This window comes from Anomaloglossus baeobatrachus, chromosome 1, assembly GCF_048569485.1.
Source record: "Anomaloglossus baeobatrachus isolate aAnoBae1 chromosome 1, aAnoBae1.hap1, whole genome shotgun sequence".
Taxonomy (NCBI): domain Eukaryota; kingdom Metazoa; phylum Chordata; class Amphibia; order Anura; family Aromobatidae; genus Anomaloglossus; species Anomaloglossus baeobatrachus.
Window position 1 is genome coordinate 189,108,219 of NC_134353.1, and position 17,589 is coordinate 189,125,807.

Sequence of the window (17,589 nt, forward strand, 5' to 3'; positions counted from 1 at the left end):
CATGTCCCTACTGGCACTGAACTGTTCAATTGTATTTGTGTCTGATTTTGGGAATACATTTGAACATAAGAAGAAAGAGGGCGGAGCCCTACAGGTTCCTGCGTGCTGCATGTTGGGCAGGCCTGAATTTCCACAGTGTTAAGTGCAGTAGGATGCATGCTATGTTTGAGAAAGACTACTGAAGCCACAACGCTTAACAATATTATGTATCTTGCTTGAATGGACTGAAGTAATAAATCTTCATAACTCCTAAAGAAATTTGAGTGTTGGTATATTTTCTCATATGCATTGGGGATGCCTTCCCTATACCTGAGCCTCATCATTTTATGAGTGCTACCTGGAACTTTTTTCTTCTTATGATGTCACCAAAGGGATTTCTTCAGTGATAATCTCGGAAGCTACAGTGATAATACAGAGAGTGGGGGCCCTGAAAAGCTGCCCTCATTTACTGCCCCTAAAGCCAGCTTTGCTTGGTATTTAGCAGTAGTAAGACAGCTGTGATACAATTTTCTAGAAGATCCATATATTTAGACCGAGGAACATAATGAAGTCCATCAAGATCATTCAAATGGGCATATTGTATTCTTCTTTACATCCTATGTTCTGGGTATAACAGCTAGATCTCCATTTCTACTGAAATGTATTTATAGTATTATACATCCCTATGTATGTTTGGTTCAGTACAGCTATAATGTAACGGGTGTTTCTATATGTATCTAAACCTATCGACTTATAAAGCACAACTGAATATATAGTTTTATTTAATATTTTCTATAAGGAATACTTTTTTCAATTTAATATAAATATTAAGAAATATTTTTATCTTAGTGTTCACACATATTCACAACATATAGGGCAACCATGTTATGCTAAAGCTACTGACAGCATGCACAAAATACCTCTGCAGAATGTTTCACAAAGAGAAAATCCATTACTTGTAACCTGTCATTATGTTGTAGTGATGAAAAACATTAAGACTTCAGGTATTAATAGTTGAGCTACCAGCACACTTTCCTGTGTAAACCTTACATCATACTTTACTTTGAAGACCAGAAAGACATATATTTTTAAGAAATACTATTTATTGTGGGGTGACAATAATGATGTACACCAGGATATTTGTCCTAAAGCATCTGTATTGATCATTTAATAAAAAACTGTGTAAGATATCTTATATATTATAAATCAATTATATGAAAATGTATTCCTTCAGTCTACTTATGCTATTTTACAATTTAGACTATATAATATAATTAAGCTTATTTTGAAAAGTTGAAAGTTTAGATGATCCTTCAAACTATCTATTTTTGTTTTCAGGTTTGGATTCATCCTTCATAAAGATGAACAAGCTATTCTGAAAATTGATTTGGAGACCATGTCTTATATCAAGACGGTAAGCTTAAAAGACTATAATTGCATCCCCCAGTCTTTGGCCTACACTCACCTTGGAGGATATTACTTTATCCATTGTAAGCCTGATTCAACCGGAGCAATTCTTCCTCAAGTAATAGTTGATGGCGTAACTGATGCTGTTATTGGATATAACAAAGATGTGACTGGTACTCCTTATGTGTCTCCTGATGGCCACTATCTTGTGAGCATTGATGATATAAAAGGAATCATGAGAGTACAGCTAATAACAATTCAAGGAGAAATCCAGGACTTATTTGACATTCATACTAACTTGCATATATCTGATGTGGCCTTTCAATCATCTTTCATAGAAGCTCATCAATACAATGTCTATGCAAGCTCCAGTACACAAACTGATGTACTTTTTGTCGAGCTCTCATCCGGAAAAGTGAAAATGATAAAGAGCCTTAAAGAACCAATGAAACTAGAGGAATGGCCATGGAGCTCAAAAAATCGAATCATCATCGAGAGTGGCCTCTTTGGACAGTACTTAATGACACCATCTAAGGAATCGCTCTTTATTCTAGATGGACGACTCAACAAATTAAACTGTGAGATCACTGAAGTTGTAAGAGGAAACACAATTGTTTGGTTTGGAGAAGCATAAAATTTCAGCTTAGGCACCTATAGATTTTTTTTTTTTGTTAAATTTTAAGTATTTCTTTCCACCTGTTCAGCTTTTGCAAATTTAAGCATTTTGAAATAATTTTGCAGAGCCCAGGATTTTTTTTTTCATATTTTCATGGGTTGAATTAAATTGTTTACTAATAAAATTGTACAATTATATAACTTTTTATAGTTTTCATAAAAAGATGTTTGAAATATTAAAAACAAAGAAACATTGTTGGTAAAGTGGGGAAAATAACAATGTGTTTTTAGTTGATGTTTATGGCTCCTAATTAACAAAGAATTATAGTCCACAATCATATTTTTCTCTTATGAGAGCCAAGTTCTGTTCCCTGTTTGTTCGTGCCTTGGGTGGAATATTTTATAAAAAAAAACACAAAGAAAGGAAAATAATAAATTATAATTATGTAAGGGACATGTTTTGAAAAAAGAAGTTGCATCCATACTACTTGTTGTGAGTTGTTAATAAGATTAATACAGTTAATGTATCATACCTGTCATATTGTATGATTCCATCAAAGTTCTTCATTACAGTTTTAAGCACACAAACATAATATTTGAAGGGCTTTTCTGGCACTTTAACATTGGCAATTTATTTATAGAATCTATAATTTGGATCAGATCAAATAGTTTGGGATCCAACTACCATTATGCCATATGATCAGCTGATTGAAGGAACTGAAACTGCATCAAAAAGGTTCCATACACTGTGTTGAATAGCTAAATGTTATTGCAGCTGTATCCTATAAACTTACAATTGAGAAAGTTTTAGTACCATTAACAGTCAGTAGACAGATTTGTGCCAGTTTCACTGCATTGGTGTCCCATTAGTCATCTGATCAGTGGGGTTGTTGGGCATTGGGTGGTTGAGCATCAGACCACAGAAAAAGTATTGTACTGGAACACCCCTTTAATTATTATGCTTTTTCCCCTCATTTATGTTTTGGCTACTGATTTCAGGTGTAACATTTTATTATGTTGAAAGATATTATTTCTGAGGTCACTATTATTAAGAGAAAATTGGAGGATTTTGCTGACACTGTCAATATATTTTACCCAACTTACTGCATGTACACACATTGTCTTTTTCAGTCAGAGTTTGCTTGAAGCTCCCTGGAAACATCCTCACGAATTGTTAGAAAAATAAACATATGCACTGCAATGTCAAAAAGACTTGGGATGCAAATGTTCAGTCTTTGTTAGCAATTGGTCCATTCTTCTGGCGGTTCCGGAGCCGCTTGCTATATACAGTTAAGAAATTAAAGATTGTGGTGGCAAAACTAATGCAAACCTACAGAAGAGGCAGCAAAGAAAATATTTTAGGAAAACGACAAACTATTATTTTTTAAACAATTTCCTATAATAAAGTAAATGGGTGCTTCAGCATTTATAAGATACCATAGTCACATAGTCTTACATTTCTTGTGTAGTCCAATCAAAATCAAATCAATCAATTAAATCAATAAATCAAAGATTGATTCCGAAATTACTTATTTTCCTTTTAAAAAAATATATTTTATAAATATTAATGTTTCCAAATATTTACCTGTTAAAAAAAGTATACCCCATTAACTTGACATGAACAGGTAAAATAAATGTAAAAAAAAACAAACAAAAACCAATTGAAATCATTATCTGGAAATACTAAGAAAACCTACTTACAACAATTTAACATAATACATTACTGCATTTCATGAATTAATAATATAAACCTACAGTAATGACATTTTTTTCTACTGGAAATTCGTTCAAAATAAACTTTTATTACAACTAAAATAGCGATCAAAATGACTAAAAAAAATTTAATAATGCTATTGTATTATTCTTAATGATTCTTTGTAATTTAATATTTCATACAGGATTTAAACTAATCTTTCAGCACTGCATCAATTTATCCTTTACATAAATTTTAGGCCCTGATTCATCAAGACTGGTGTTGTTTATGTCAGTTTTTCTGGGGGGGGGTGTTGGAGTCAAAGGTACCTGATTCATTGTGACACATGCTACTTAATGAATCTGGTGCATTTTATAGGTGTCAAGCGCCTCTATCCACCCCACCACAAATCTTGTTGCGCCATAAATTAATGGGCATCGGGGATTCCCAGTCAGTCTCCCATGCTGGTACTTGCCAGACCTCAAACTAATGTTTGCGATCCGACGAGGACAGGCACAATGAGTTCAGCATTTACGGCCATGCTATAAATTAAATAACGACACCGCACTCTGTTCCGCTCCCATAATCTTGGCATAACTGGCCAAAACTAAAGTGAAAACACAAAAAGTTGCAAACTTCTTGCAACCTTGCATTGCGCAATACTTTGGCAACTTTTCAGAATGTTTTACCCCATATTTCTAAACATTTTCAAGAATCAAAGTCTTAAGGGTACTTTACACACAACGATATTGCTAACAATATATCGTCAGGGTCACGTCATTAGTGATGCACATCCGGCGCCGTTAGCGATATCGTTGTGTGTGACACCAAGGAGCGACGATCAACGATCGCAAAAACGTCAAAAATCGTTGATCGTTGACACGTCGCTCCTTTTCATAATATAGTTGGTGGCGCATGCCGCTGGTTGTTCGCCGTTCCTGCGGCACCACACATCGCTATGTGTGACGCCGCAGGAATGACGAACATCTCCTTACCTGCGTCCACAGGCAATGCGTCCACAGGCACAGGAAGGAGATGGGCAGGATGTTCCAGCCGCTCATCTCCACCCCTCCTTTGCTATTGGGCGGCCGCTTAGTGACACCGCAGTGACGTCGCTATGATGCTGAACACACCTACCCCTTAAAGGAGGGATTGATCGAATTGAATGTTATTGCTACGGCAGCGTTACTCGCACATACATTTTCAGCAACGTCGCTGTGACCGCCGATCAATCCCTCCTTTAAGGGGTAGCTGCGTTCGGCATCATAGCGACGTCGCTGAAAAGGTATGTGCGAGTAACGCTGCCGTAGCAATAACGTTCGCTACGGCAGCGATCACCAAATGTCTCACGAACGACGGGGGCAGGTGCTATCGCACACAACATCGCTAGCAATTGCTAGTGATGTCGCAGCGTGTAAAGCACCTTTTAGTTTCTACATATTTCTTTGAAGAAATATGGAAGTAAATTGCCTACTTTGTTCTTGTGATTCTCTATCAATAATTCTGTATTTACACTTTGCAGTTTTCATGAAATTTCTGACTGCACATTAATAGTTAGGTTTAAAAAAAAATATAGATAAATAAGACAAGGAATTTAGCATTTAACAATATAGTTTGTTCACTCTATGTTTTGGCTAAAGTAAACTGTTCCTAAAACTATGTCTCAATGCTAGTTTTAAGTTATGGGTGGCATTTATTCAGAGGAATATTGATATTATATTTTTTCATTTAGATTTGTATGAAAAACAAATTGTTCCATATTTCAATTTAGGTAATTCAATGCATGTATTGCAAACACTTCCATAATTGGGACTTTTACAGAGATATCATATGTTGCATACGATAGCCTAGTGTAGAACATTGGAGACATTATGTGCCTCCTTTCCTGTCCCAGGCACATGGTTCTGCTTTGTCACTAATGACTTAGACAAATTAGATCATATATCAAAGAAATGTAATTCAGGTTTGTGTCATTTATTAGCCCACCTTCTGATGCACAGGTGATGGAAAAATCACTACTTGTAAGTCAAGCTTTTATAATATAAAAACCAAAAATCTGTCTACCAATATCTAGCTACTTTATATATGCAGACGTTTCAAAGGAAGAGGGAAATAATAATGACTTGAATTTTTAAGAGTGGAAAAGATAAATAAACATACTCCATTATAAACTAAAATAATATAATAAGCAGTAAACATTAGTCCAACAAAAAATAATCACTTTATTTTAGATAACCTTTGCTCTATAATTTGTACTACATAGGTATGCGCCAATTTCATATTATTATAATTGTCTTGAATTGTGCTAGTTTTGAATTGTGCTAGACTTTAAGGTCTGTAAAAACATTAAATAAAAACTTGGATCTGTAGACCGTCTAATGTGAATGATGGTCTCCAGACTCTTCTTAACATAATGTCTTGAAATATTCCTAAATAATAATCTAATGGTTGGAATTCAATCATCTGATGCTTTTGTTTTGTGGGCAAAGTCTCAGATGATTCCTACTCCTCTCTACTGCATAAAAAAGAAGTAATACTCTGTATGAGACGTTGGTAGAAAGATATCGATCATACAATCATTTGGCAACCGGTTATTTAATGCATGGGTGGACATACCATTGATGCAACCTAAGCCACACAGGAGCCCAAAAGGGTTCCCTTTCACCTTCAAAACAGATGGAACTGTGCGTTATGATGAGCTTTTGGACTTGAGGGCCCAGATATTGTCTTTTAACAGGGGTCCTTTTCTGTCTGGCTCTTGACTTAATGGGTATGCAGAATGGTGAAACAGAAAACCAACACCATGTAACACACTTAGGCATAACTTTTATAAATTCATATAAAAACAATCCTTCTGTGCATTCAGACATAACAAAATATATGCTTATGATCACATCGAAGCTAACTCATTTTGTTTTTACTCAAAAACACTTAATCATCTATGCAACCAACAGAGTTTAAAAGAGCTGTTTTGAGACACCACTCCATAACCTATGATTAAGTACTTCTAATCAAGCGCACAACCCTTCAGATGGCATGAAATCATAAGTATTTGAGTTTTAGGGTTAAAAAATGTGGACCCTATTCATAGTTCCAATGAAGTGAAGTGGCATTTTTTCATAGCATAAATGCTAAATTATTGTAAGTTAATATGCCTTAAAGGCAAATTGTCACCATAATGTAGGAAAAAAAGACACTGATTCCAATTATGTATCACTTAGTTTCCTGGGTGCAGAGGTTTTGACACAATCAGAGTTCTTAGATGTAACAGGAAACAAAGCTCATATAGCTAACCCTGCCCACACCACAGCTCTGTATACATTGTGAGCTGATTATCACAGGAGAGTATGGGAGTTAGACATCTTGTCATGAGGAAGCTCATCACTGCAATGATAATGTCATAGTGATAAAACCTTCACTTTAAGTTAACAAGAGCATGCAACTTAATAAATGACACATCATTGACATCTGTGTTTCAGGTACTATTTTATGCTGTCTTTAGATTACTGAGCAAAAACCTGCTGACCGATTCCTTTTACATGTTGGGAAGTTTTAATTAGGATTTATACTATATATTCTATTTTATCAGTCAAGCAGCTGAATCAGTTACATGCCATTTTTCTAAAATAGCACAACAAATTAGAATTTTTGAATTTGTATAGATTGGAATGAGTTTGTATAATGATAATTGATCCAGTTTGCTAACAATATGAAGTTTTCTCTCTTAAAGTTCATAAGTCATTTGAAATATAATGTCTAAAAAAATCCTGTAAAATTAATTGAATAATTGAAAAACAGGTGCAAATAATTACAAATTACTTTACATATTTAATGTTACCATGTGTATGTTAGGAAATTGACCTGTTCAATGTGATCTACCATCAAACAATGCAAACTTACGTATAAAGTAAATTTCCGATTTTGTGGTAAATATTTTTCAAAACAGTTATTTTTATTTTACATAAGCATCCCATAATGTGTTTCTTTAATATAACTATTTAAAGAACATAGTTGTTTGGTTTCTTATTAAGGTACAGTAATTTAGGTATGAAATGCTATGGACTGTACAGTATATGATATATCACATCAAAACGTACACCGAAATGTTTGTATACGCACATAAAGAGTTATCGTTTTTCTCTGGGGGAATTGCACCCAGATATACATATGTAATAGTATAATACATAAATACACATGAATGGCAAATCATTTAAGACAGCAAAAAAGACACTTTTGTGAACAACACATTTCTTTGAGTGTCTGCGAGGGACACCTTATTAGAGGACATCATTCTGTACAGATAATTCCAATATTGCAAATTTAAATTTAACACTCTTAAACTGACTCATTTATAACAGTGGCTTACGCTGTTTAATAAATTGGTTGCATCCTTACACATTTTGGGGGTTAATTTATTTGATTACAACATTTCTTAATAGATTACTCTCCTTTTCTGCAAAGCTGCGCCCTATGTTGTACAAGATAATAAACGAAGTGCAAGACAGGTTTTGGCAAAATTGTCTGGTGCTTTTTGCAGAGTGAATCTACCTAATGTATTTAAGTTAAAATTAGGATGGAAAGGCTTTGGGACACCACTTGATATTGACATTGACCATATCCTTATGCCTAATTGGCCAACCTCCCTTGAAATAAAATCAATAATCACGTAAGGATTTTAAAACATAACAATTCATTTAACTAGTTAAGATAGTGTGATGTGGAGTTATAATAAAGATTATGGTGAAAAGCATAGGTGAAGGCACAATAGTATATCATATGCATCTAACATAGCATTAGGGGCACAAGGTGTGGTGGTAATATTATATAACAATGAATTATTAATAATTCAAATAATAATACCACATTATGACTAATAGACACTAGGATGTAAATTAGTACACAGACTTAAATTTCTGTAGAATGATGGAAGTAGGTCTAAGATGTGTGTGCTTAATCTTCTATGGAGCTTAGGAAAAAAATTCTAAAACGTGTTAGCATTAATGAATACAGAATTACATTTATGTTTGTTTTTAAATGTATTTCCTTTTTCTGAGACTACCATTGTGAAATAAAGGCTTGTAATCCTTGTAAAATCTATGTTAACTAGTCAGTCTCTTTTACATCTTTGTTATATTACTAAGATCATGTTGATGTTCTGTATGTAACAAATGCTTGGAAGAGAATAAACCCTAATACTGCAAATATTGTACAAGTCCTTGTATAAATGAAATATATGATGTGGTTCTTGTGACAATAAATTTCATATGAAAAGTAGCCTTGCTCAACTGAGGAGAATATATATATTCTCATGGGAGAATGGTAGACCGGCTGGGAATCCCTGGTTTCATTTTTTTTCCTTATATTTAATATGGAGTGATGCCCTGTCTGACTGGCTCTGCACTCCAACCCCGGCCATGTTCATTAGCCTCTTGTGGTCACCTGCTGATCTTGTGTAGGTTTTTAAGAAGCCCAAAAAGATGCAGTGTAGAGTGAGACCCAGCAAAGGAGGGTGCCGTGAAGTGGCGCTGGACTAGTATTATAATGGCCATTCTCATATTCTAAATACCTCCATTTTCTACATTAGTTAGTGTATTTTTGTGCTATTGCAAAGTGCGACTGTTTTTTTCTATTTTTTTATATACTGCATCATAAACAGATACGCACCTATTCACATTGGGAGGTGTTGCCAGTCCAGTTTGAAGTCAGGCAAGTACCAGCATAGGAGACCGGCTGTGAATACCTGGCTTCATTCTTTTTTACATATATATATATATATATATATATATATATATATATATATATATGTGTTATGATCTGGAACCATGGAAGACCACCACAAATCATTGGCAAAAGGTTACAAGAGCATTGGCAACTAATCTGGCCGCCATCCCCCTTACTAACCATCACAACTAGAAATAGCCGAGGGGTGAACTAACATCCTGTGCACCGCGAACCCAGCCGGAGAACTAACTATCCTAAAGGTAGGAAAGATGAATAACTCTCTGCCTCAGAAAATAGACAAGAATAGCTAGCCCCCCACATTCAAAGACTGTGGTGATATAGGAAAAACACAATACACAGGTAGATGACAGGATTAGCAAAAGGTGAGGCCCCCGCTGACTAAAATAGGAAAGGACAGGAAAGGGACTGATGGTGGCCAGAGAAAAACCCTGCAAAATACCAACTTCCTGATAGTACAAAAAGGCCCTCAGATCGCACGATCTGAACTCTGTCCTATACCAGGTGCCCTTGTCATACCAATGAACAGAAAACAAGAATCATAACAAAGTCAACAAGCCAAAAACACATGGACCCAAAGGAGCTATACTCCACACAGAACTGCAGGGAGTTCCTCAACAATCCACTAAGGGGGAAAATCCCTGCAAGCAAATAAACTGAAACCAACCACAGCAAATGACAAACCCAGATAAACAAAAGAACCAGACAATAAATAAAGAGCAAGCACTTATCTGGGGAAGATGTGGTGTAAAGCAGGATTAAGCAGGCTGGAGATACAAAGAACAACTGATATCCGGCAACAGCCTGCAATCAGACCAGGATTTAAATAAGCAGAGAGTTAGCAAAGGAAACACCCACTGCACAACACACCTGGTCCAACTCCAAACCATTCCTGGCCACCAGAGGTAGCCTCCCAGCAGCCAAAACATAACTAACATTCACAACATATATGTTAGGGAGGCTGCACTCACTGCATCTAATGGTGGACATTCGCTTTCCTGCTATATTGAAGCACACAGGAGTGGTTTTCTATTTAAACAGTCCAGACAGCTTATTAAGAAACAACATAATCCGCTTTTCATAAACTAAGCATGATCCTTCCTTCGACTTTACGTAACAGAAATGACGTACAGTCCAGTTCAATCTGCAGGAACCCCTACGTGGCTTTGGATACAATCCCTCACAGCAGTATCCCAGTACGGGTATCACCTCTGTCGCTATACAACCCACTTTTGTGACGTTATCTTTCTGAAGCTTGAGCCAGGCTCCACACACTGACTACTGTCAGCACTGATGTCTAGGATGACTGCCTCACTGGAATCACCGACCAGGATCTGTGTCTTGCTCCACACACTGATGCCTGGCAGTCTAGATCCTTAAAAGGTCTGCCACTTCCTAAACATAGAACCACTACAGGCTCCATACATACCTGGCCTGCTAGCCAGTGTGTCTTCAGGGAAGTCTACAGTCAGCACTAAACACAAATGGTCTCCTCGCAGAGTGCCTTCAGGTAGTAAACTGCTTCCAAGCACAGACAGACAATGTGACAACGTGACCAACAAACAGTCTCATATATCAGACCAGATATACCCATGGGTGGAAATATGAGACTAGTCCAGCCCTTAATATATTAATAAGACTACTGGAATTACAAGTCCCAGAGGAAACATTCCAGGTTTTACATCGCAGAGTACCTCAACCACTGGGATACATAGCAGCCGTTTACAATATAGGTGGAACTTCCTTACACTATATATATATATATATATATATATATATATATATATCTATATGTAAAATATTTATTTATTTATTTATATAGTGCTATTAATTCCACAGTGCTTTACATAAATTGTCAACACTGTCCCCACTGGGGCTCACAATCTAAATTCCCTGTAAAACTGTAAAGGGGAAAAAAGCGCAATAGGGTCTTACCCGGTATGAGGGTGGACAGACAAGACAAAGAAGCACTCACCTGGTGAGGTTGTGCCAGTCACAACCCCTTATGATAGCCTGTGAGTGTCCGGTGGTTTAGCTGCAGCCCCGGGAGAGGAATTTTGTATCACACAGGTAGAAGAGAAGACAGGGTTTATGCCGCGCTAAAAACCACTGATGCATGTGAATTAAAGGATTTCCTTTTTATTGGACAGTTCCTACGCGTTTCAGAGACATCCGTCTCCTTCCTCAGGAAAAGAAATCAAATTTCTTTTCCTGAGGAAGGAGACGGATGTCTCTGAAACACATAGGAACTGTCCAATAAAAAGGAAATCCTTTAATTTACACGCATCAGTGGTTTTTAGCGCGGCATAAACCCGGTCTTCTCTTCTACCTGTGTGATACAAAATCTAATATCCGTATCAGTATGTTTTTGAAGTGTGGGAGGAAACCGGAAAACCCAGAGGAAACCCACGCAAACAAGAGAAGAACATACGAACTCCTTGCAGATGTTGCCTTGGTGGGAATTAAACCCAGGACCCCTGCGCTGGAAGGCTACCGTACTAACCACTGAGACACAGTGCCACCCATGTATATATGTCCTCATATATACACACATACATAGTCATAGCCGAAAGTGTTGGCACCCTTGAAATTGTTCCAGAAAATGAAGTATTTCTCCAGGAAAGTTATTTTAATTGCACAATTTTTGTTATACACGTTTATTTCCTTTGTGTTTATTGGAAGAACACACAAAACATAGAACAAAAAGGCCAATTGGACATAATTTCACACAAAATGCCAAAATTCTTGGCCCCTTTATAAAATAGGGAGTAAACAACTTTTTTCAAGCATGCAATGCTCATTCAGTCTTACCTTTGTGGGCAATATGAGAATCACACCTGAAACCAGATAAAAAAGGGAGTCGTTGACTCAATATTTGCATTGCGTGTCTGCGTGTGCCACATTAAGCATAGACAGCATAAAGAGAAGAGAACTGTTTTAGTACACGAGAACCAACATTGCTAACAAATATCAACTATCTCAAGGTTACAAGTTCATCTACAGATATATTGATGTTCCTTTGTCCACAGTGTGCAACATAATCAACAAGTTTATCACCCATGCTACTGTAGCTAATCTGTCTGGATGTAGATGGCATAGAAAAATTGATGAAAGGTTGCAACGTGGAATAGTTTGGATGGTGGAAAAGCAGTCTCAATCAAGTTCCATAAAAATTCAAGCTGTCCTGCAGGCAGAAGGTGTAACACTGTCAGCACAAATTATTGGTCAACATTTGAATGAAATGAAATGCTATGCCTGGAGACCCAGAAGGAACCCACTGCTGATACAGATAAAGAAAAAGCTAGACTGCAGTTTGCCAAAATATATGTGAGTAAGCCAAAATGTTTCTGGGAAAGCATCTTGTGGAAAGATGAGACCAAAATAATGCTTTTTGGTAAAGCACATCATGTTACTGTTATCCAAAAATGGAATGAGACCTACAAAGCTAAGAACACAGTACCTACAGTCAAATATGGCTCAAAGATGTTTTGGAATAGTTTTGCTGCCTGTGGCACTGGTTTCCTTGACTGTGTGCAAGACATCATGAAATCTTAAGATTTCAAAAGGATTTTGGGTTTCAATGTGGTGCCCAGTGTCAGAAAGCCTGTTTTTGCATCCTCGGTCATTGGTCTCCAGCAAGAAAAGGAACCCAAACATACTTCACCAAGCACCTAGAAATGGATGGAAACAAGGGTCTGGAGAGTTCTGATGTTGCCTGCAATATGTCCTGATTAAAATCCCATTGAATACGTGTGAAGAGATGTTAAAATTGCTGTTGGGAGATGTCACCATTCAAATATGAGAGACCTGGAGCAGTTTGCAAAAGAAACATTGTCAAAAATTCCACTTCAATGGTGTAAAAAGTTTGTTGATGGTTATAGGAAGTGATCTATTCCAGTTATTTATTCCAAAGGGTGTGCAACCAAATTTAAGTTAAGGGTGCCAACAATTATGTCCTGCCCATATTTGAAATTTTGTGAGAAATTATGTTCAATTTTAATTTTTTTTCTCAGTTTTATTTTGTTGTCCCAATACTCACAAAGTAAATAAACATGTGTAAAACAAAACATGTCTAATTGCAATACATTTCTCAAAGAAATGCTTCATTTTCTGGAACAATTTCTAGGGTTCTAACACTTTTGGCCATGAATATGTATATGTGTATATATACAGTACAGACCAAAAGTTTGGACACACCTTTTCATTCAAAGAGTTTTCCTTATTTTCATGACATGAAAATTGTAGATTCACATTGAAGGCATCAAAACTATGAATTAACACATATGGAATGAAAACAACAAAACAAAACACAAAAAATTGTGAAACAACTGAAAATATGTCATATTCTTGGCTCTTCAAAGTAGCCACCTTTTGCTTTGATTACTGCTTTGCACACTCTTGGCATTCTCTTGATGAGATTCAAGAGGTAGTCACTGGAAAATGGTCTTCTAACAGTCTTGAAGGAGTTCCCAGAGATGCTTAGCACTTTTTGGCCCTTTTGCCTTCACTCTGCAGTCCAGCTCACGCCAAACCATCTCGATTGGGTTCCAGTCTGGTGTCTGTGGATGCCAGGTCATCTGGCATAGCACCCCATCTCTCTCCTTCTTAGTGAAATAGCCCTTACACAGCCTGGAGGTGTGTTTGGGGTCATTGTCCTGTTGAAAAATAAATGATGGCCCAACTAAATGCAAACCGGATGGAATAGCATGCCGCTGCAAGATTCTGTGGTAGCCATGCTGGTTCAGTATGCCTTCAATTTTGAATAACTCCCCAACAGTGTCACCAGCAAAGCACCCCCACACCATCACACCTACTCCTCCATGCTTCACGGTGGGAACCAGGCATGTAGAGTCCATCCGTTCACCTTTTCTGCATCGCACAAAGACACGGTGGTTGGATCCAAAGATCTCAAATTTGGACTCATCAGACCAAAGCACAGATTTCCACTGGTCCAATGTCCATTCCTTGTGTTCTTTAGCCCAAACAAGTCTCTTCTGCTTGTTGTCTGTCCTTAGCAGTGTTTTCCTAGCAGCTATTTTACTATGAAGGCCTGCTGCACAAAGTCTCCTCTTAACAGTTGTTCTAGAGAAGTGTCTTCTGCTAGAACCCTGTGTGGCATTGACCTGGTCTCTAATCTGAGCTGCTGTTAACCTGCGATTTCTGAGACTGGTGACTCCGGTAAACTTATCCTCCGCAGAAGAGGTAACTCTTGGTCTTCCTTTCCTGGGGCGGTCCTCATGTGAGCCAGTTTCTTTGTAGCGTTTGATGGATTTTGCAACTGCACTTGGGAACACTTTCAAAGTTTTCCCAATTTTTCGGACCAGCTGACCTTCATTTCTTAAAGTAATGATGGCCACTCGTTTTTCTTTACTTAGCTGATTTTTCTTGCCATAATACAAATTCTAACAGTCTATTCAGTAGAACTATCAGCTGTGTATCCACCAGACTTCTGCACTACACAACTGATGGTCCCAACCCCATTTATGAAGCAAGAAATCCCACTTCTTAAACTTGACAGGGCACACCTGTGAAATGAAAACCATTTCCGGTGACTACCTCTTGAAGCTCATCAAGAGAATGCCAAGAGTGTGCAAAGCAGTAATCAAAGCAAAAGGTGGCTACTTTGAAGAACCTAGAATATAAGACATATTTTCAGATGTTTCACAATTTTTTGTTAAGTATTTCAGTCCACATGTGTTAATTCATAGTTTTGATGCCTTCAATGTGAATCTACAATTTTCATGTCATGAAAATAAAGAAAACTCTTTGAATGAGAAGGTGTGTCCAAACTTTTGGTCTGTACTGTATATACATATATATATATATATATATATATATATATATATATTCTAATAAGTGCAAGTGGCATAAACCTAAAGCGTGGCACAACCACCATAGTCAAACATCAGGGGCTCCCAATATTTGATTTAAGAGGCTTTTTGTGCATTATAGATGTTTCACTAACCTACTGTGCAAACTATTGTGACATGGCTCTATTTAAGTTAAGCTTCTGAAATTTGAATTTCACCGGTAGAGATGAGCGAACCTGAACTGTAATATTATGGTTTTGTACCATATACTGATGTCTGGGGCTCAAAATCAAACACAGACTTTTAAAAATCAATCTCTGACTTCGGAATTCAGGTGCTGTTCAAATCTTAATATCGTATTTTTGAAAGGCTGCAGTGCAGCCAATCAGCAAGATTTTTAGTATGCGTAAATACAAGGGACCCCAGGCCATTTTTTTTAATGATTTATTTAAATAATTTAAAAACATTTGGAGTTGAAGTCAGCTGTGAATTAACTGGTGGTTTTAATGTGGCACCCCTGTGGTCCTTGGAGCCACAGTGGCGTTGTTCTCATCACTGGGAGCAATGCCATGCTTGGAAACAGTGGGGAAATATCTGCCAGGTACAGAAACATGAAACACCACTTCCTTCTCCGGACCAGTAGGGGGAGCTCATAACCTAGGTTGAAGGGAGCCTCTCTGGACATACTGACTTGGAGGAGGGATTAGGGAGTAACAGGAAGCCAGACCTCAAAACAGTAGTACGAAGCAAAGACAACGGTCACTGTCTGAGAGCTGCTACCCAGCTCTCCAGGACCGAGCGCATAGAGCGGAATACCGGCATCCCAGACTGCTGGGTTCTAACGGCCCAGTAGTAATGCCGGAGGGCAGAGGATTCTACCTCTTCTGGCCCATCTTAAATCGGAGGTGAAGTGGTAAGAAAGATCCTGGGGTCGCTGCTACAGAGTGGGCTGGCTCGCGCTATCTGTCAGACAGAAGATACAAACACACATAGAAAGAGGGACGCTGTGCAGCTTCAGGTCACAGCAACCTACACCTGTGCACAGATGGAGACTTAAAACTACCAGGCAGGGAGAGCCCCCCTGCTTCTCCCAGGTAGACCGGGCCACTAACTCCTGGACTACACCGAGTACCAGTAAAAGGAGACTCCAATCTGTGTCATCCAGTTCTTGTCATCGTCCTCAGTTCTGCCCCCCAAATGTATCGCTCCATTCTACCATCATCATATCCATGGGGTTTTACTTCACCTGCGGGAAGCAAGACCAGTCTAGCTGTAGTGACATCCGCCCCAGGGGACAGCGACAGCAGCGGTGGCTATTACTTGGCTGCGTACCGCAGGTGGCATCACGATAAAAGTCTTTCCTCACTGTCACCCCATCTTCCACCACCTCCATCCTTCCTACCACCCTTCACCTCTCCATCCGTTTATGCCACAGGGTCACGAAACCGGGCCAGGCCACTCCGTGATGGCAGAGGTTCTGCATCCCCAGCCCGGCGACAAGTCGAGTTAATCCTCTTGACCCCAGGGTGCTAAATTTGGTGTCACGAACAGGATCCAGTGCCCACGACCGCGTGTACTGTGTGCCATTACGAACTGTGTGAAATATACTTTTTTGAAAGAGGCACCCGCCATTACTGCGCAGCGCAGAAAGAAAAAGGTGCGAAGAGAAATCCCACTGTAAAGCTGTTACAAGTTAACCCCCGCTTCCCCGAATGAGTGATGAACCTGGCTGAGGTTCGCCAAAGGGGAGGGAAGATGTTTAATCAAGACTGGAACCCAGCTGTCATACCACCGCAGCAACGGTGATGCCGCTTTTCATGCCTTATATACCAGGAGCGACATGGCAGCCGCAGTGTTACGGTCAGTCGCATGAATTGAGTGACTTCCATGAGAGACTGTATGATTTGTTTAATGTGTACCCCCTTGATGAGTGTCAGAAGGCAAAGATCCTGATTGGTCAGCTAACTGGTGAGGCCCAGTGGGAGGCTAAAGCCTGCTTTACACGTTACAATTACACATGCGATCTCATATGCCATCGCAAAACAGGGCACACGGAAGACAAAATGCACCTTTGACACGTCCATGAAAAACGTGCGTGATTTTCACAACGTGTGAAAGGGGCCTAAAGCCTGCTTTACACCTTACAATTAAGCATACGATATCATATGCGATGTGACACGCCCCCATCGTATGTGCGCCACGTTCAATTTGTTGCCTGTGTCGCACAAACGATTAAATCCCGTCACACGTACTTACCTTCCATACGACCTCGATGTGGGCGGCGAACAACAACTTCCTGTAGTGGGAGGGATGTTCGGCGTCACAGTGACGTCACATGGCAGCCGG

General features: G+C 38.4%; 1 protein-coding gene across 2 annotated transcripts in view; it reads left to right on the top strand.

Annotated features, from left to right (window-relative positions):
- The window catches only part of FSTL5 (follistatin like 5), a 1,179,512-nt gene extending 1,170,721 nt beyond the window's left edge, over positions 1-8,791 (top strand). For both annotated transcript variants that reach the window (XM_075347385.1, XM_075347392.1), the window contains one exon: positions 1,318-8,791. In XM_075347385.1, coding sequence (XP_075203500.1) covers positions 1,318-2,020 — 703 coding nt within the window. In that variant the 3' untranslated portion in view covers positions 2,021-8,791. The remainder of the gene's footprint in view (positions 1-1,317) is intronic.
- Positions 8,792-17,589: the final 8,798 nt, after the last annotated feature.